The 20991-nt window shown below is 38.6% G+C and overlaps 1 protein-coding gene across 1 annotated transcript in view; it reads left to right on the forward strand.

The window, feature by feature from the left end:
* Nucleotides 1–394: 394 nt before the first annotated feature.
* The window catches only part of MANEAL (mannosidase endo-alpha like), a 443635-nt gene continuing 423038 nt past the window's right edge, over nucleotides 395–20991 (forward strand). Inside the window, exon 1 of the mRNA XM_044083606.1 lies at nucleotides 395–1202. Within this exon, the coding sequence (XP_043939541.1) occupies nucleotides 695–1202 (508 nt within the window). The 5' untranslated portion in view covers nucleotides 395–694. The remainder of the gene's footprint in view (nucleotides 1203–20991) is intronic.

Raw genomic sequence — 20991 nt, forward strand, 5'->3', positions numbered from 1 at the left:
CCTTGGTTAATGGCTGACCTGAAATGTCGAGCAAAGCAAAGGGTTCTCCTTAGGTGTTGCACAAATCTAGTTTTACTTGGTGACTTGATAGATGTTTCCTCCATAAACAATGTATACAAAATACAATTTATTCAGTGTTCAGTTTTACCCACTTATGTGGAACCCTAGTTTAGTTTACATGGGATTTGGTTTCCTTCAGAAGTTCAACAACATATAGCACTTATCTTTTGAAAAGTGTAACATCATAGGAGAAAACGGTTTATATTAACAGTTTACCAACCAATAGCTGGCGCAACTCAATGCAGCCATTGGTTGATTCGCAACAATCCCGCCCTCTCCGTTGATTGGATGAAATTCACGCTTATCAGGTACTGTGGCTGGCTTCTTTCAATCCCCTAGTTTGTTGCTGCAGATTAATTCAGTGATATTTATACCTTACCCATCAAGCAAGACGCAAGTCACAAGTGCATCGGATAGTCTGTCGACTAGCAGGCGCGATAACAAGCCCTAGTGGTTGCAGGAACCGGTGTAATAAGGGTGTAGTGGGGGGCACTCGCCCCGATTGTGGAGCTGTTAAAGCTCATGGAGCTACCATAAATTATGCAAGTTGGTCAAGTGGGGAAGAGCTGAGTCTTAAGAGTGTTAGGACTTTTTTTCTGATCACGAAAAACGAAAGGGATACGGGGGTTCAGCAATGGCCAGATTTAGAAAGAAAGCATGTGTTGCCCTCTTTCTCTTCACTCTCTTTATTTTTGGGACAATGATGGGCCTGCGGACGCTGAAACCCAGTGATGGCTTTTCGGATCTGGCCCCAGGGCTGGAGATGGTACCCTTTCTAGAGCGGATGGACAGGCGTTCTGTTTCCCAGGAAGCTGGGATGTTGCCACAGCCTCGCGCTGTGGCCGCTCCTGGGACCACCAGAGCTTCACACCCGAGCGCTGCAGACTCCCCAATGTATTACGATCTTCATATATTTTATTACATGTGGTATGGGAACCCTAGATTCGATGGAAAATATTTACACTGGGATCATGTGATGGTGCCCCACTGGGACCCCAAAATTGCTGCTGGTTATCCAAAAGGAAGGCACAACCCCCCTGAAGATATTGGCTCTAGTTTTTACCCAGAGCTGGGCGCCTACAGTTCCAGAGATCCAGATGTCATTGAAGAACACATGAAGCAATTGCAAGCAGCAGGAGTTGGTAAAGTATACCTTGTCATTAGCATTTGCAGTGTCAGTATTAAAACATCGTGGTGACAGAAGTTTACATCGTGCACATTGCATTTTTTTACTTTGTTTTTTTTTTTTTTATTTGCTTTTACCATAATAAAGGAATGATGAAGATCATAAAAACACCTGTAGGTTATTTCTCTGTTTCACTATATATATTGTGACTTGCACTGTTACAGCTGAAAACTTGTTCTTACAAGAACATCAACATTTACTTTTGAAATTGAAGTGCTACCAATACTTTGTGGAATCTCCCAGGAGATTTCTGTTTTAGGACACAGTCTTTTTTGTGCTTGTAACAATAGGCTTAAGGGACTGGGGTCCTTTTTGTTTTAATTAGTGGAGTGTTCACTTTGGGGAACGTGTATGGGATAGGGTTGCCACCTTTTCAAATGCCCAAAGTGGGACATTTTTTTCAGAAATGTGAGATTTCGCAGGATAAAACATAACTACGGCCAGTGCAAAGGACAGAACTTCACTTTTTTGCCAAAATAAAAGCTTATTTATGAGCATTTGAGTTGCTTATGCAACATCATATAGTATTTATGTGTTCCAGATACAAAATAACTGTTTTATACAACTATTAATGAAAACTTAAGAAATATATTTTGTCTTAAAAATCTCAGGACGTTTGCCATTTTTTAGTTTTTTCGCAGGACACAATTGCCCAAAGTGGGACTGTCCCTCGCAAAGAGGGATGGTGGTAACCCTAGTGTGGGAAGTTTTGCTATCTGGAAAGCAAAATATTTAATATTTAAGACTAATCTAACTACCTTAGAAATATTTTTTGTTGCAGTTGGTGATCAGAAACTATGACATATGTTTTGCATTTACTTTGCTGGTGCAGTGAGTAGATGTTTTTGTAGAGCCATGTAGAATAGAGTTGTTTTAATATTCATATTTTAACAGGTGTTTCAGTTATTTGTATATTTTGACTGTATTTAGTGTTAGGACACAAAAAAAAGTTTGTTTCAACATTACATATGTAGGTATATGCGTGTGTGTGTGCGTGTGTGTGTGTGTGTAGGGGGGTGTCAGCTGGAAGTCTCCATAAATGTAAAATTGGTTGTGCCGGAAAGCAGTATGCACCTAAGATACTTGTTTTTGTGTGTTACTATTCAGTAGTGCATGGTTTCTGCACTGTAACCCCGTGTTTTTTTTAGTAGTGTAGTAGCATTGTATTACATCATGGCAATTGTAGCATATGAAAGAAATCTGAAGAAACAGTAAATAAAAATATATTTTTTTAAACTTTAGACTTTCTAAGTTAGTATAATTAGATTGATTCCCTTTATTACAGAGTGAAATTAGTACAGAGGTTCTTCACAATTTTGTAAAGAATACATTTAAGGAAAATAATTCTCTTATTTTTGTCAGTTTATCAGACTGTGGGTTTGTACACTCATCTGTAGACTTAGAATGTGAAATGTTTACTGCATTTAACGTAATACTATTATGGTAGTTCATAAAGCTTGATGAGCAGACATGTCTGTTCTCAGTGATATAGGAGCATGCAGTTAAACTGACTTTCTCGAAGTATTAAACATGTAATAAATGACAGTACATACGAATTAGAGTTTATGTTGCCCACTGAACTTGATTATTTACAGCTATTTTTTGAACTCTTGTGCTGTGCTGTCAGTCCATAGTAATACTACAAACTACTGTCATAAGTGAATAAACTGGGTGGATAGTGTGTGTGTGTGTGTGTGTGTGTGTGTGTGTGTGTGTGTGTGTGTGTGTGTGTGTGAGATTAAATAGGTTCTTAAGATTCAAGTTACTTTAAGATACCATTATTCAACATATGTTATTTTAGGGAACGCTTTAAAAAGTAATGGGGGTTGCGGGCACAGCTCTCAACATAATCATTGACAAATCCAAAAATAGTCAGGGCAACTTTTAAAATATTAGTAATACTAATTTAAATAGTGACAGAATAAGAGAATGTGAATAAATATACATTTTCTGAAATAAAATAAGTCTATAATTCAGATTATTGTCATTATTAAGTATAATTTACCACCCTTTCTCCTAAAGTCACCAGTTTTAGACGGGATCAAGAGGGACAGAGCTAAAATGTGAGCCAAAATTAGAGTCATCCCTGTAAAATCAGGGACAGTAGAGAGTTATGGTTGGGGATGGCATAATTATAAGGTGTTTACCTCAGAGACAAAAAGTAGAGGGTTTAATCTCCAACTTTGAGAGAAATTGGCTAGGTTTAAAATGATCCACAAGTGCAGCTGGCCTAGTACTAACTATGAATCTGTAATAGTTTACAAAATAGGCATACGGTATTGTCTGTCTGCATTAATCAACACTTTTGCTGTCAAGTTAGTATGTATGCAAACCAGGCCATGGCCCTCTTGGCATCATTTGCCATAGTCACTACAATGGCTTCTGTGGCCCTCTGCTGTGGAATTCCTTGTTGGTCATGCAACCAGGAATTCTAAAGTATTACGAGTAACAAAAGACTGAACAGCAGGGAAGATGATTTACAGGTGAAAGAGAAATACCTAAATATATTGGAGAAACAGAATGTAAGTGCTGACAATTTGGAAATTTGGTGGCATGTTTTCTAAACTAACAAACTTACTTGTTTTCAGTGTGGCTAAAAGGAGTTGTATGCATGTACATGTCTGTGTGTTTGTGTGTCTGTCTGTCTCTGTGTTTTAGTTCAGCTGTCAAAGTTCCTGTTACTAAGTAAAACCATATTTGACATCTTTGACACATATAATAGTCTGACACGTTTTGTTTGCAACAATAAACTCACTTGCCTGGATGCTGAAGAGGTCCATTTTAATAATCTGAAGATACCTTTATATGATCAATTACTTCCTTCCACTGCAAATAACTGTATTTGTGAGTGACTTTGATTTTATAGTACATGGGTTAGATGCTGGTATAAAGGTTAAGGTGTTTTCCTCACTAACACAAGGTACATGGTTCGATTCTCGCCTTTGGAAGAGCAATTGTCTAGGTTCAAAAATGGCTCACAGGAGTAGACCGCCTAGTAATTACCTAAACCTAGACCCTTACCTCTGTGAACTTCACTCACCTAACCACTGACAATTGAGGCAATTTGGGATAAATATGTCTAGTCTTGTAAGAGCTCTAGTGCCATTAGCCTAGTAACCCCCTATTTAAACTGCAATTTTTTTTGTTTTTTCAGAAGTTGTGCTCCTTTCACAGTTTGCTAGCCAAAGTGCATTTTTCTGAATTTTAATAAAGAGGGCATGACAATAAACAAGAAGCCTGCAGAGTGTCTTATTAGTTTGTTTGTTTGTGTCTTTTGGCTTTTCCCGGTTAGGGGTCGCCACAGCGGAACTCCGGTCCGCTAATGATTGGCAGTAGAGTTACTCAATTGATTTACTCTAACAACATTTCTGTGCAAAATGAAATGCTTCTCCATAGCTACATTGTGTTATAAAATGTTTGCAATCTACATGCAACAATTCATTTTGGTGTTTATATATTTATTATAATGGTACATTGTGTTTCATCATAGCTTAGTTTTTCAGTTTTTATTCATTTGCCTTGACACTGCTACCGTTTGATGTAAGCAATGTGTGCATACGTCGACATCAGCAGGGATTAAGATAGCTGTTGTAAAAGTAACAATGTAGCAATTTATAAATATAAACACAGCAGTAGTCTCTGATAGCAGATAAGTACTAATTATCTCAGGTAGTTTGCTTATTAATAATAAAGAAAAAGTAGGTAGGCCATGTTTAGCTAGCACCCTGAAGCCCTTCCTTACACCTTGATCTTTGTACCACTCATGTGCTCTCCATTTTTGGGATAGCTGCATTCTTTGCATGCATACATGTCACAGAATCCCTGTCTGTACTCAGATGGCCTTCACATTTTGGTGTCTATAAACAGGTATTTGATTTTCAGCTGCCTAAATAATGCTAAAGTATGAGCAGGCTGTGGGTCTCAGACTGTCCCAGCAAGAAGTGCTCCTCAGATCATGTTCCAAAATGTGAGTTAGAAGTCTCATGGTAAGCTATTCTTCTCAATGTGTAACCATTTAATGCATTTTCAGTTTCAAATATTTTTTTTCACATAGCTAGACATACGGATACATTAACAAATCAGAATAAATGCATGAAGAAAGAAAGGGTGTGTTAGTTTGCTTTTGTGGAACAGGAGTCATGTCTGTACCATTCTGGAGTGACATACTATATGGATCAGAGCCAACAATAAAAAAACTAATATAGACCAGCCTGTGTGACTGCCCACTGTGCAGCATGGCATGACCTTTCCTGCACTACACAAAGGAGCTGGTAGAACCTGTACCACATTGTTGAGGTGCCATGTACTGAATAAGCCACAAAAGTAGCTGTTTACTCATTTTGTTAACATGCATTGCATACAATACTTTGTCAGTCAGGTAGTAACTGTTGTACATGTGTGTTGTGGACAGAGCGTGGGTGGATGACTGACAACTGTCGGAAATCAGTGGCTCTGACCTGGTCATGCAGCGCAATACCTCAGGGCATCTTTGCCACTGTCAAAAAGTCAAAGTAAACTTTATTGTCATTTAGAACTATACACATGTAGACTAAGCAACATTTTGTGCACCAGCTCAATTCTTGAGATTACAAAGGAAAGTGAAACAACACATACAAGTAGAGGAATAAACATAACTAACAAATACAATACTACCCCCAATACATGCAAGAAAGAGCAAAAACATTTACCAACACTCATATACGAAAAGAATACCCTCCCCTGAGTTAAATGAACTACCCTATTAAAGTAATGCAAGCCAAGTTATTTCTATAATATTTCACTTGAGTGAGTTAAATAATACTGACTATGGATATAATAAGTAAATATTGCACTTACTTGGAATATATGTAAGTATATATTGCACAAATAAATCAAAATTGACTTGTGTCTGGATCCCTGGGACCAGTGCCTGAGTTCAGAAGTCTAATCACTGTAGGGTAGAAACTGTTACTGAATCTTGTAGTCCTGTAGTGGATGCTGTGATATCTCAAAGATCTCCTGTCCTTGTTCTCTGATCTGCTTTGGCACTGCATAGAAGTAAGTTGTTTCTGCAGTGTTGCAGATATGGTAGTATATGATTGGACCCTGAAATTATACTTTCCTATGCATTTACAAATTGTCACTGGAATTTTTTGCTTAGGTGGGGGGTTACTTGCTTATCCCATGTAATAGTGTGCCATGGAACAGCAGAAACAAAATCCCATTCATCCAGTTCAGATTGACTAGTACCATAGGATGTGACTAGTGCCATAGGATGTGCCTAGAGCCATAGGATGTGACTCGTGCCACGGAATGTGACTAGTGCCACGGAATGTGACTAGTACCACCAGATTTGACTAGTACTATAGGATGTGCATTTTATCATGAATTTTCTCCATTCTGTAAGGAGGGTGTTGTAAGCCACAACAACATTTCATGTGCATTTGGCGATTTGACGTCTGTTGGTGATCTTGACTCATGTTTTGCCTGGATGTAATCTTGGAAGAGCATCTACTGGTTTTCTGTTGGCTGTAAAATCTTGTATTCGTGCCGTCCTACTTATTTCTGCAACAGCAGATTACGATTTGAAATGCTGGATTATGTTGGCACAGTTACATAAGCAGGTGTTTAAGGGGAACTCTGGATTTGTCGTTTGATAAACCGAGGTGCACAAAATATAAAAACTGTAACTGGAAGCATGCGCAAACATTTGCTGGTCTATTATCAAAGAGCTGTTACAGAATGACTTACAGCTTTAGTTAATCTAGGAAGGAGAGAGAGAAAGGCATAAAATGTACATAAAAATGTAAAGACTTGTTTCAGTTTGTATGCTAGAACACGACTGTGTACAATATAATCCTAAATGATTGGAGCAGCAGTTTCAAGAAACTGTGTAATATATATAATGCAGTCATTAGCATACGTGCTTGAAAACTGTCCTTGACCACGCTACATAATGTGGAAAACACAATCATAAATAAATAATCGCATAATGTGTAGGTAGTCAGATCAGATATCTGATCTGCTTTAGATTTCAAAAGCAGCAGCAAAGCAGCGAGTGCTTCAGGAAGATTAGATTGCATCCTTCTAATGCTGTGTTGTCCGCCCTTCCTATTAGATTGAAATCAGATTTAGCAGGACAGAAATTTAAAATGCATCTGCTCTAGGATCAGTAAAGATAGTGTTTGTGAAGTCTTTAGGAATATTCCAAATTATTTTAAGAACTGCTACTGGAAAAAAGGTACAGTTTTAGCTAGCCTTATAAACAATATATGAACTCCACCATATATGTTTTCATTTCAAAGGAAAATACTTCTGTAGGTGAAACTAATGTTAACTTGTATTTTAGAAAGTTTTGTGAAGGGCAGTACTGAGTTACCTTAAATATCCAAGTACCTCTTTAGTACCTTGTAACCCAAGTTTCAGTGTCAGAAGTGGACTAATATGGGTGATGATGCAGACCTCTTTTAAACTGTAGGGTGCTGCAGACTTTGAATCAGAAGCAATGCTATGTTTTTGTGCATCCCTGTTGCAAAGTGGCCAAAGCTGACCTTGATGCACCTTGTTGCTGTGTATGCTGGGATCAGCAGACAGAAAGTCTGTGCCCTTATTGGCCTCTAGACAAAGGCCATTTAGTATTCCATTCTGCAGTCCTTGCAATATGTTATTTTGTATTTTTGCCAACCCAACATGTCTTGCAGAAATGGCATTCAATCCTTTCTTTTTGGATTGGGGATTTTGTGAAGTAGAACTGCCCCCAGCATGGGCATGAAAGATGTTATGCTATACGTCATTCTAGGAAAAGAGGGCCATTGATTTTCCTAAATGCAAGGCTGGCATTTAGAGATGTGAATATGCACCATCCAGAAAAAATGCAAGGTTCGTATAGCAAAGTAGGAAAAAAAGTGCCACTTTGGTTGGGGCAAGGTAAATTTTATGCTATATACCTTTAGAAATGGTTGTGCTGTGATATGGCTCATTCCGAACAGTGCTTTTACAGCTCAAATAATATCTAAAGGCATGAAGGCCTGAAAAAAATCATTTTTTTGTGGATATTCATTAATTTCACAAGATAGAAAATATGTTTACTGTATTAAATACAAATCTTGTGGGTGGGAGGTTGGTGTAATGGTTAAGATGCTTACCTTAGAAATATAAGGTGCAGGGTTTGATTCTCACATGGGGTAATTGGCTAGGCTTAAAATGGCCTAGAGGACAGTTTGCCTAGTACTAATCTATGAATCTATGTTGTAACAGAACATGAAGGTATCAGGAATTTGTTACTGTTGGGTAAAATGTGTGCTAACATATTTTCCCAACTAATACACAATGCTCTGTTGTCCATAAGCTTTTCTCTAACATGTTACTTCCACTTAAAAAAACACATTTGATGGTTGTTGACCAGCTGTTAGCCATTTCTGATTTCTGTTGTTGTAAGCTTCATTTTCTGTCAGAGGCTGAAACACAGTGATTGTGTAATTATCTCCAACAATTCTTTGTTGACCTGCATATTTTATGTTTTGTTTTGATATCACTCCTGATTACAAAAAGTACTGTGTATTAATAGTACTGAAGGCATGTTAGCAGGAAATAAGTTATATCATTCACAGAATCAGCATTTTGTTTTTTGTCATAGCTAAGAAAAATAAATGTTGTATCAGCTCTACCAGCTCCATGATATTTTCCCTGGCTCTGTCGGGTAGTGTACAACTCTAGAGTCTATGTATAGTGGAAAAAAGAAAGCTTGTATGTATTTTATCTTGAAGGATTTTTGATTAGTCCTGGGCACTAAAGTCTCACAGAGGCCTATGCATGTGCAGATATTTAGAACACAATACTTTGTGTTCATTTTTTTTACTTTGAGTGAAGAACTTGAATGTTTTTGAATGTGTTTTTTTTGTCAATACTGCATACTTGTTCAAGAAGAGAATAGACTTTGTTTTAAAAATAAACTTTGTAACATAACTTTGCAAAATTGACACCATCTAGGAGGCATTGATCTGTTTTAAGACTTTTCTGCATTGTTTCTGTTATCTGTGTTGTTATTTGGAAATGTTGGTTGTAGCTGGAGTTCCATTTTACATTGTGGTGAAGACCCCTCTCAATGGTGTACTTGCATGCACTGAAGTAGGGCTTTGTGCACAGATGTTTGTCTCCACATATACATATATGCACACCTCCATCAGGTTCTCATTTTACTCTACTGGTAAGTAAAGCAATGCATATGTAGACTCTTACAGGAGAAACTAGAATGCAAAAAATACTGAAGATATAAATATCAGTTTGGTATTTTTAGCCAAAGGAACAGCATGTGGGAGATAAATACCTTGTTTAACTGACAGCTTAAATGTATTGATTTATAGCACCTCCTACAGCTGTAGTCTTTTGAATTAAGACCTCGAACTGAAAAAAAAAAAATTAATAAATACGGCATTCCATCATAGGTGTGAATACAGCTCAGCAGTAGGTTTTACTGCCAAAGGGATTGCACCTTGTAGCAGCCTCCTGTTAAAAAAAAAATATATATATGTGTGTGTGTGTGTGTGTGTGTGCATATATATATATATATATATATATATATATCTATATATCTATATATATATATATATATATATATATATATGGTTAATATCTATCCCCCTTCCAAAAAATAAAAATTGATGGCATCTACCACATGTACTTTATAAGGGATAAGAGCCTCTGCTCACTTGCTTCAAACAGCAGAAGGTCTGCCGTATTTCACTAAGGTTAAAGAAGTGTGGCATTATTTATTCTAAGTACTGTATGTATGAACCTACATCATCAGGTTTCCTGTTTCATGGTGTAGGAAGTCATGGCCTCATCTGCCTACTTGTAGCAATGTGCCTGGATGTCATTGTGGTACAATAAAGTGACATCAGAATCATGCTAGTCCTGTGGTAATACAAATAAACATGTAATATGCATACACTCTTCTCCTTTAATAATGACACCTTGACTAGCTACCTCAACAAATACAACTGGGATATTCTAAAATTCTTACCCTTAGATGTCACCGTAACTCCCTTTAACAACAATTTCCTTAACATATTAAATGAACTAGCAACCATCAGATCTAAACAAATCAAATCCAACCACACCCCATGTCTCACATGAAAAATCAGGCAACTCGTGACCAAAAAGCCTGGCCTACTGAGAAGTGTACCGGTACTGCAACTCCACAAAGTGACCCAGGACTCCTTTTCATCAGTTTAGGCTTGGCTAGATGTTTAAAACGACTTTCAAATGCTAAAAAACCAATTAGTGTTATTTTTACTCAAACCTCTGCAATTCTTCAACATATCATCATCATCATTATCAAATAATTCTACAATTGAAATAGTTTCCACACAGAACTTTTTGACATAATAATTGACAGTAACTTAAAATATGATCACTACATCACTCAAGCAATCAATAAAACTCATCAAAAGCTGGGTTTCCTCTATTGAAATAAACTCTTTGTCACTCACTCATCTAGGAATTCTTTGACAACATCTTCACTTTATTTTGTAGGGCCCATTCTGATTAATCTTCACTCTAACTTAAATAAACTAGAACCTTGTTACAATAAAATAGCTCAATTTGCATCCAACTTGCTAAACTGTTTACTACACTGCATATCACTAAAGCACCTACCCAGGCTTGAACTCAAAATAATACACAGGCCAGCACCTGCCATTCACTAAATAACATCCCTAAACAGTACTTCCCTCCTTGGACTCTCCATCCACAAAACAAAATATCTCCTATCCAGGACCAAGTCTCATAACAGTGCAGGTGACTCATTTTATTCAACCTATGTTGCTAAAAACTGTGGCTCCATCCCAAACACCTTTAAAAAAATGACAGCATTACCAGACATTTCAAGCACAACTTAAAACAACACCTAACATCCTCACGGTTTTGGTCATGCTCCTATCTTGACCAAACCCAACTTTTTTTCTGATCCTCTTCCATTATGAATGTCTCTGTCAATCACCCTGACTCTGTCACCGTTCTTATTCTCTTGCCTCTTTTTCTCTCTTTCACCCCACTACTGCTCTTCCAGTTAACATATATCCTCAGTCCTGTCCTACTAATACCTCGTCCTTAACCACCTCATCTCCTTACCTGCCTAATGTTATCTCAGCCTCTCCACTATCAACACTTTTCCCTTACATTTTTGTTGACATTTTCTGCTTATACCTTTCCACCACCTCCTCTTTTTTTCTATTCCTGCTCTAGTGACATCCAACCTCATTTATGTCAGTATATATATACTGAATCTATATGCAATATCATCTGTTATATCTCCAGCTATTACATGTTAATATGTCTTGGACTTACATAAAGTAATATAACTAATATAACTTCTAAAGTATATGATAAATGTATTTACTATTTATGTCTCAATATTACCTGGAAAGTAGTGCTTAAAATGTTTAATAGTTTACTGTTGTTTATTGTCAAGATGCATTTTATGTGGAGCTTTTCTCCCTGGGCCTCCGCTGAAAATAGGACTTGTGCCCTTTCAGACTTTCCCGGCAAACAAGACAAGAAATAAGGTAAGTAACTACCTGAAAAAAAAAACATGTTTTGTAGCACAAAATGTGATAGGAATGCACTTATGTTGGTAGGAAACATTACAGTATAGTGGTTAAAATGTTTGGGTGTTGAGGTGGTGACCTCAGTATGCGTCTGTATCACTCCCTCTTGTAGATTACGGAACCTTGTGCTTACCACTTAATGGCCTTCTGTTTTCTGTAGAAGTAAGTTGGGTATTACAGTGGTACTATTGTGTTTAAATTCCATTGCATTTGTTTGAAGTTATGAAGCAAATAACCTGTTTATTTGCCCTCCGGGTATATTTAAATATCCACCAGTTCTGTTACCTTTTTACCCTTCCTTTGTTTAGACAGTCACTGACATTTCAGTTGCCTCAGTGGAGTTGCTGTCCGTATCTCATCCATTCAATGACATTTCCATTGCTGCACCAAATTGGCCTGATTCCACTATTCTTCTCAAGTCTCCAAAACTGCATACAGTAATCAAAGTGAGAGCTAATTGGATCCTGGTAAGGGGGAAATATTATACCGTTACACCTTGAATCGAATCCTCTGAAAATAGCACCCTTGCATGCTATACTTCTTCTTCTTCTTCTAATTGCCCCTAAAAGATGTCTGATACAAATCTTACCTAATATCATTAAAACAGTATTTTATGCTCTTGAGGCCAGCAGTTTCTCTCCTTCTGGTCACTGCTTAATATTGATATTATTATTCTTGATGTTATGACCAAACTTAGAATTTTGTATTTATTTCATTGAATTTCATCTCTCGTCTTACAGCACGTTTTGGAAAGTCAGTCTTTCCTCCATCTTAGTGTGGATGTTGATGCACTGATCGATCTGTGAAGTTTATTTTATTCTCTGTTTCCTCTGATATGTACCATCTGCATGGTACAGATGAAGAGGACCAAGACTGCAGCCCTGACAGCCCAGTGACCCACTTTGCCAGAGGGACTAGATGGGAAATGAGGAGATGGGGTGAGCCGTTAAGGGTAGTCCGTGATTATTCCTTCCATGGCCTTACATATAAGACTAGTCAAACTTATGGGTCTGTAATTTCCTGTATCAGTAGATGGTTCCCTTTTATGCATAGGGATGACTGTTGCTGTCCTCCACTCTTTTAGGATAAAGCCAGTCCATCAGCTGTAGTTAAACAGAGATCCTAATGAGCCTAATAAGTCCTGATTTAAGCTGTTTAAGAGGCAACCTGGTGTGCTGTCAGGCCCCATTGAAGCTGTGTTTTTACATTAGAGAGTGCAGTGACCACCTGTTCTTTAGTGATAACTGACAGAGTGGTGGAGCATATTTTTGGGGGAGATGGGGAGGTGAAATTTGAGCAGAATTTGTTGGCCAGCAGATTTGCTATGTCTTCTGGTTGAACATAGGTGATGTTATCTACAACTAATTCCTGACTTTGTTGGGTTTGCCCTTAAAATTGCGGACATAACTGAAAAATGCCTTATAGTTATCCTTAGCTTTGGAGGCTATTTTTACCTCAAAGTCTGCTTTCAGAGACTTGGCTAGTACCCTGATTCAGTTGTTTAGACTAATGAGAGACTTATTTCTCTGTTGTGCATATTCTGTCTTACTTATTGACAGGATTTTCTTTCTTTTGTTGTATAACCTATTCATACTAGGGGTCCACCAGGTTGGCATGTTTTTGTGGTTTGACCTGGTTATTTCGGTCTGGTACTGCTATTTTTATGTAGTTGTTTATATGGTCATACAGGTCTTTTGTGTATGCTTCTACATTTTCTGGATTTGGGGAAGCTTGGAATCTAGCTATGGCATCCCTTGATGTGGGTAATTTACCTTTGAGAAGTTCTTAAAGTTTTTGAGGTTAGGTGGGGGACTAGTTTTACCCTTATTTCAATGGAGACCACTTTGTAATTTGATCTTATTAGTGAGGACATAGCACTGGGGAGTGCAGCATTCTCCCATATTTGTGAGTACAAGATCTAGGATATTTGTTCCCCTAGTGGGAGTGCAGACCAGCTGCTCCATGGCATTTGAATTTACAAAGTCAAGAAATCTTTGGGCCTGCATGTTAGTGGTTGTATATGTCTTCCAGTTAAGGTAGGGGAAGTTAAAATCACCCATGAGTATGGTATTGGGCTGGATGGTGAGTGATTCTAGTAATTTCATGTATAATGTATACATTCATAGATTATTAGTAGGCTAACTGCCCTTGTGAGCCATTTTAAGCCTAGCTAATTACCCCATGTGAGAATGGAATCCTGCATCTTGTGTCTGTAAGGTAAACACCTTAATTATTATACCAACCTCCCAACCCACCATAATGGGGGAACCTGTAGCTAGCAAAAATATGGTAATGGAATTTTCCCATGATTAGTTGGATATGGACCAGTTCAAGCATGTCATATTGTTTGACCAGCCTTGAGGTGTGCTTATCCTTTATATAGATACACCTCCACCTTTAGCTTTTTCATGTTCGGTGGGTGGTCAGAATGTATGAAAGGTATTATAGCTATGTACTGCTGAAGTGTTTTCTGTGGCTTTGAACCATGTTTCAGTAACTGTGCAGACGTCAGCATTCTCAAGGGCGAGGAGAGCTTCTAGGGAGAAAAGTTTCTTGTTGAGACTCCTAGCATTGAGCAGTAACACCTTTAGCTTGTCCCGGGTAGCTTTTGTTATGTTGGAAGGTTTTTCTGTTTGGTTAATAGATGTTTACTAGGCTAATGACCACAGGGGCCTTTTTAAACCTAGTCATGCATCCCACATCTCTGATAAGTTCTCGTACCCTTGATAAGTGTAAGCAAGGGCTTGGGGAATGAAACATTTACAAACAGGGCCTGGGAGATGAACCATTTACAGGCTGCCTGTGTCCATTAGAGACATATTTGCCAAACCAGGGATGATTTCCTGTTACACATCCAACTATCCAAGATATACTTGAATTGGGTTAGGGAAGAACTCTGTTTCACATGGATGGGGATCCTGTTCTAGCAAAGAGGTAGTCTCTGGAATACATACCTGTCTCTCCAGCAGGTTTCATAGGCCAGGCTTAAGTCTTTATAATGGACAGTTTTGGCACTGTTTGTTTTGCGGATATGCTGGAGGTCCATCAGAGTTGGGTCTGACAGTGCCTTGTATACCAGGCATAGATTTTCCCTCGACAGCCTGCAGGAGACAGAATATAGATATAGGACCTTGAGTTGGTCTGCAGATGAAATGTTACTTATTACCTGTATTCTTTTAGTGAGGAACCTCTGTGGAGATTCTATTTTTTGGATATGCCTAGTTAGGTACATACCAAAGTGGCATTGTGCTCCATGATAAGTCTGACAAATGTCGAATATAGTGGAACAGTGACTTACTTGGACCTAGATGCCATACCTTTGTTTATAAAGATGCATCACTTAGAATGATATTGTCACTAGTGTAGACACATGATGATCAAAGGCTCGATTACTATCTGTGTGCCCCCAAGTCCCTGACGTAGGGGTGTGTTATCAATAATAGATAGTTACCAGGAGTGGATGACTTCTCAAAGGGTACTATTATGCATTTCTTGGCATTTAGTTTTGGTCCATAGCTCTGACTCCAGCTGTTTGTCTGTGCAGCCCTTCCCAGAGAACATTTGTGTCAGTGGGGGATTCAATAGCAGCGCCTAATTTGCAATCATCTGCAAATTAAGTCAGCCACAGGGCACTGATATTGGCCGTGACTTCAGAGAAGTAAATGACAAACAGTGGAGGTCCCAGGACCGATACTTGGAGGACTCCACTTGTGACTTTCTTCTTTATAGAGGTGGAGTTCCCAGTTCTAACTCCTTGGACCCTGTCTGGGAGTGTGCTGGCTATCCACCAGGTACCTAACCTCTTGTGTTTGTCAACAATGCCTGAGTGGGGTATTGTGTCAGATGTCTTGGCCAGGTCAAGGTAGGCAGTGTGAATCATTTTGTCATCATCCATTGCTATGGTGACCTTCTCAAAGAAGTCCACCAGGTTGAGTAGGCATGACCTGCCCTTGATGTAAGTAAACTGGGTTGGGTCCAGTGTCTGGAGGTTTCTTATGTCATTATTGATCATTTCCATGCTAATTCTTTCCATGGCTTTGTATATAAGACTAGTGAGACTTATGGGTCTGTACTTTCCAAGGTCTGTAGATGGGCTGCATTTGTGCAAAGGGATAACTGCTACTTTTCTCCATCCATGAGACATGAAGCCTGTTTGGAGGCTCCAGTTAAATAGCAATTCCAGAGGGTTTCATAGGCCATGTTAATGGAGTTCCACCCTATTATCTTCTGTAGGTTATCCAAAGCCTTGGGAATAGTCTTTCCCAGGTGTCTCAGTTGTGTAAGTATTGCCACCAAGGGGGTCTGTCACTGCTCATCTTCTTTGACCAGACATCCAGCAAGAGGGGCTGCTTATCCCTGCCACCAAAAAAAAAAAATCCCCAGAAAATTATCCCCACCTTAATTCTTCTTCTCCACCAAATTGGAAAATACACAGTGGGGGGCAGGAGACTTATTTTGCCTAATGAACATGTCAGTTGTTCTCTCCAACCCCCATGGTCCTACATTTTTTATGCTTCTGCCTCTTCAAGGATATCTCTGGTGCACTGGCTAGTGTCATCTTGGCCGTTACCCATGGTGCTCACAAGTGGATTCTGGCCCACACTAAATTGATTGTATTTGCCACCTGAGCATACCTGTGCAAATTCTGTAGGTTAGACCCCCATATTCCTTTAATACCATTATTTTTCCCCCTGACCATACAGTGATGGTTCCCATCCCATAGAAAGTGCATTATAATCTTTTGTAACTGCTAACGTATGCTGTGATCGTGTCCCAGGAAGACATCTTGCTTTGAAGAAATATGTGGGCAATACAATCATTTTAACTGTAGCTATCTTGGCCAGCAATGGCAAATTTAGCCTCTTCCATGACACACTTTTATTGCATGCATATTCCAAAACCCTGTTCAAATTTTTCTGGATTGTCTTCAGGAGAGAAGGGTCTATGTGTGCACTCGGATAAGGGGGGGTGCTGATAATTCTAATACCAGAGCTCTCAATCTGGGCTTGGAGGTTCTTCGAAGTTTTGCTCAGGGGCATTAGTATGGATTTATTCTGCTTTACCCTCAGCCCTGAGCAACAGCCTGAAAATGTCCTCCAAGTGGACCAGTGGTAGTAATACCCAAAGAGTGCAGTCATCTGCAAACCAGCTAGATGTTATGTTGCTCTAGTCTCTGGTTTTAATGCAGCAGTGGCTAAACCACTGAGTGTAAGTAAATTCAATGCCTCTATGACTAAGTTAAATAAAAACGGGGACAAGGGACATCCCTGTCATGTACCTTTTAAAAGGTGGAAGGAGGATGAAACAACCATTGGTAACTACTTGCATCATGCCAGAAAACCTTCTGAGATCCCAAATCTCTGCAACACATTCCTCACAAAAAAAAGAAAAGAAGAAACACCTCCCTTGCTAAAATCAAGAAACAATGTTGCTGCTGGGATATCAGAATGTTGACTGAGTTGTTTGTAAGCCTTATTGAGCCTTGTATTTTTTCATGCATTCATCACAAACCCTTGCTGAGCTGTGGAAATAACTGATACATTACTTTATTAAGCCTCGATGCAAGGATTTTTTGCAATGTTTTTGCCTCCACCGTCAAGTGAAATGTGAGCGATAGCGCTGTGGCTCATTTTAAACTTCTCCTATTTTAAGAATATTAAAATGCAGGCTGTTCCAGTGTTTTGGGGAAGAATACCAGAGTTTATATTGCTATAGTAAAGGTCTAATAGGGCTGGGACTAATTTACCCTGGAAAAGTTTCTAGGTTTATGCCACCAGCCCATCTGACCCTGGTGCATTTCCCTCTTTCAAAGCTTTAATGACCCTACGTATATCATCCTGTGTAAAATGGGGCTGCCAGGATTTTCTTCATGTAACCGAGACCAGGTGAAATCCCGGAAATTGTTAAATGCACCCCAGTCAAGTTTCTCAGGCTGCTGATATATACATCTCTCTAAAAAAAATAGCTATCACTTCATTAATGGCTTGGGCTGAGTGTACCAGCTTCCCTCATTTGTCCAATAAAGAATATGTGATTTGCTGTTGTCAACACTCTGAAGGGGACAGCCAGCATCTTCACTGAGGAGATCCTCTTATACTTGTTAACAGCACCTGATAGATGCATCTCCAATAATGTCTGCTCCCTTATCCTTTGTCTCTTCTCCCTATGTTACAGAAAAGTTATGTATGCCAACAAGCTATCCTTAAACACAGCCACTTCATTCAAATGCCTTCCCATTGTTTCTCCCTCTTCCTCCAAAAAGTTTCAATCCATTTTGATAGAGCAGTGACTGTACCTGGATATTTCAAAAGTGCAGGGTCCAACTTAGCATAGCCAGAGTAAAGGATTTCAGGGAATGTCACCACCATTAATGTCACCATACGGTTATCAGAGTAAAGTAAATTAGCTTTTAACTAATCTTGTATTCCTTCCATAATGGTATGGTGTACTAAAAACATATCCAGTCTACTGACAGAACCCAGCTGAGAGGCAGAGTATGGGAGGTCCTTGCATTCTAGATTGGTTGCACTCCCTATGTCCACAAAATGTAATTCCTTTATTCAAGCCCATATCAGTGCCTGGCTTCTTCTCAATCTAGTTCTAGCCATTGGGATCCTATCCACATTATCCTCTGGCAATACACTGAGGTCACCTGCCAAGAGAACTGGTGTTTTGTGGGCCCCTAACTTGCCTAAAGCTTCATAAATAGAATTAAAGGGACTTTGGTCCTCTTGATTTGGGCCATAGAAGCTCCTGATCAGCAAATCTCCTGCTTCCTTATGCAGCTTGACATTTGCTGAATCCTTCATACTCCAGTCCAAGTTTTTCGCTTACTGGGGTAAGCATGCCCTTTTGCAAGTTCCTTCGAGTAGGCCCCACATACTACCCATTCCACTTCCTTCGTGTTCGCCCCACATACTACCCATTCCACTTCCTTCGAGTAGGCCTCACATGCTACCCATTCCACTTCATTCGAGTAGGCAGTGCATACTACCCATTCCACTTCCTTCGAATAGGCCCCGCATACTACCCATTCCACTTCCTTTGAGTAGGCCCCACATGCTACACATTCCAGTTTCTTTGAGTAGGCCTCACATACTACCCATTCCACTTTGCCATATGTCTCTTTGCAACAGCTGCACTCACTTTTGTCTCTTGTAGACTTGTAGCATCTGTCCTGGGGGTGTTTAAATCTCTCAGTATACAGCTTGCCTTAGTAGCAGTGTTTAGGCCCTTAGCATTCCATGTTAGCCATTTTGACTTTATACTAGATATAATGTGATATGAAAGGTGGGAAAACACAGTGTCCCTTGCAGCCCGGTACTGTCACATGTGATCAGCACAAAATACCAGTACTATGGTCCCTTTCTCCAACACTAGGAGAAATCCAAAAAAACAAAACAAACCAGTAACATCAAAAATAAAACCTTACATAATGGCAGTGATATTTTACTTAAATCCCAGCATCATTATTTTATTTGTTGCTATGTAAAAAATGAGAATATAATTTCTTTAGTTTTAGGAGGTGCTTTGTGTACTAAAAACAATGCGTGAGATAAATGCGTGTTGGGGACGGATCAGTTATTGCTTCTTTTGGTGGTAACACAATTAAAATAAAACCCTCTCTTGAGGTTTTCTTTCTGTATAATTTTAATTGCCTGGCAACTACTCAAACCACTAACTGTGCTTAAGTCTAGGAACTCCACTGTTGTCCCTTAGGCTCTAAGCAGATTTAAGACTGTTTGTTCTGCATCTTTGGGTTTTATAACTAGCACAAATATTTGGCATAATTGTGTAAGATATCAAAGTGAAGTTAATTTCATGGAACAAGTATACAGATGTGTGAGTCTTGTTTATAAACATACCTTGTATAACTTGCAGGAAAATTTATTTTTTTGATTTTCTTATTATAATAAAATTATTTCAACCAGTGAATTTATTTAGTAAATAGATATTAAGCATTATGGGCATCTATGTCCCATGTGTACAATGAAAATACTTGCAATGAAACTACTACAAGCATCTTGATAAATTGTACTAGGATGCTTTGAGACAGCTGCAGAACTGTTGTGTGATTTTGTTTTAAGGGTATTAATTTGCTACTAAATAAAATGTTTAAAATCACAATGAAGGCAAACAATGGGGTTGGTGGTTGGCATAACGGTTAAGGTATTTACCTGACAGCCAAAAGGTAACAGGGTTTTATTCACACCTTTAAGGAAAAATTGGATAGACTTAAAATAGCCTACAAGGGAAATTAGTGCAGCACTTACCTATCTATAAGTGCAGCATGAGATAAATATTAATCTAATTAAAATGCGGTATGAAATTAAATCCAAGATTGTTTTAATTGTCTCAAACATCAGAACATAATACCTGTATCTTCATTAATATCAGAATGTGGGTCAATGGAAATGTCTTTCACATGTCTTCTTGTGACCCAGACTGAACTTCTTGGAAAAGGCAATTTTATGTTACAATAATGTTTTACTAGTACTATTAAAACATAATAAGTACCAAACAAATAGGAAGGTTGTTAAACAGTTTACCTTTTCAAAAAAGAATATTAATGAATCAGGTCCTGAGTTTAACTTTTTATGTGCTTACACTGTGTGAGCCGCGTAGAAGAATATTAATGAATCAGGTCCTGAGTTTAACTTTTTATGTTTTTACACTGTGTGAGCCACGTAGAACAGGTTGATTCGATTAATTTCAAATGTCACCACTAACAATACACTCGTGTTATTGTATCTGACTTGGATACAGCGGCAAGTGAAACATATTTTACATATTCAGAGTTTTCTTTTGCCATTTGAAAGTCAGTTTCCATATATTTTTACAACATCAGGTTCCTTGACTATTTCCCGATTTCTTTTTATTTTTTTAAGGTAGGCAGACAGGTATCGCTGTCTCTTTTTTGTTATATAGTAATGAAAAAGTAAAAAGAAATGCCACATGTAGAGAAAGGAGAGGAAACACTTGTAATCCATAAAATGTCTGGTTAAGTGACTTGCTTAAGTGGACACAAGAAGGCTGAGGGACTCAACCCCTGTACTGTAGGAGGCAGCTTGTTAGCAGCTCTTAGCCATAATCCTCAGCACCAGCTACCAGACTTATTCAAGAAGAAATTCACGGACAGAGGAATTCACGGTCCATTTT

The sequence above is a fragment of the Protopterus annectens genome, chromosome 1.part1 (genome assembly GCF_019279795.1).
Source record: "Protopterus annectens isolate FY-2018-M chromosome 1.part1, PAN1.0, whole genome shotgun sequence".
NCBI lineage: Eukaryota > Metazoa > Chordata > Ceratodontiformes > Protopteridae > Protopterus > Protopterus annectens.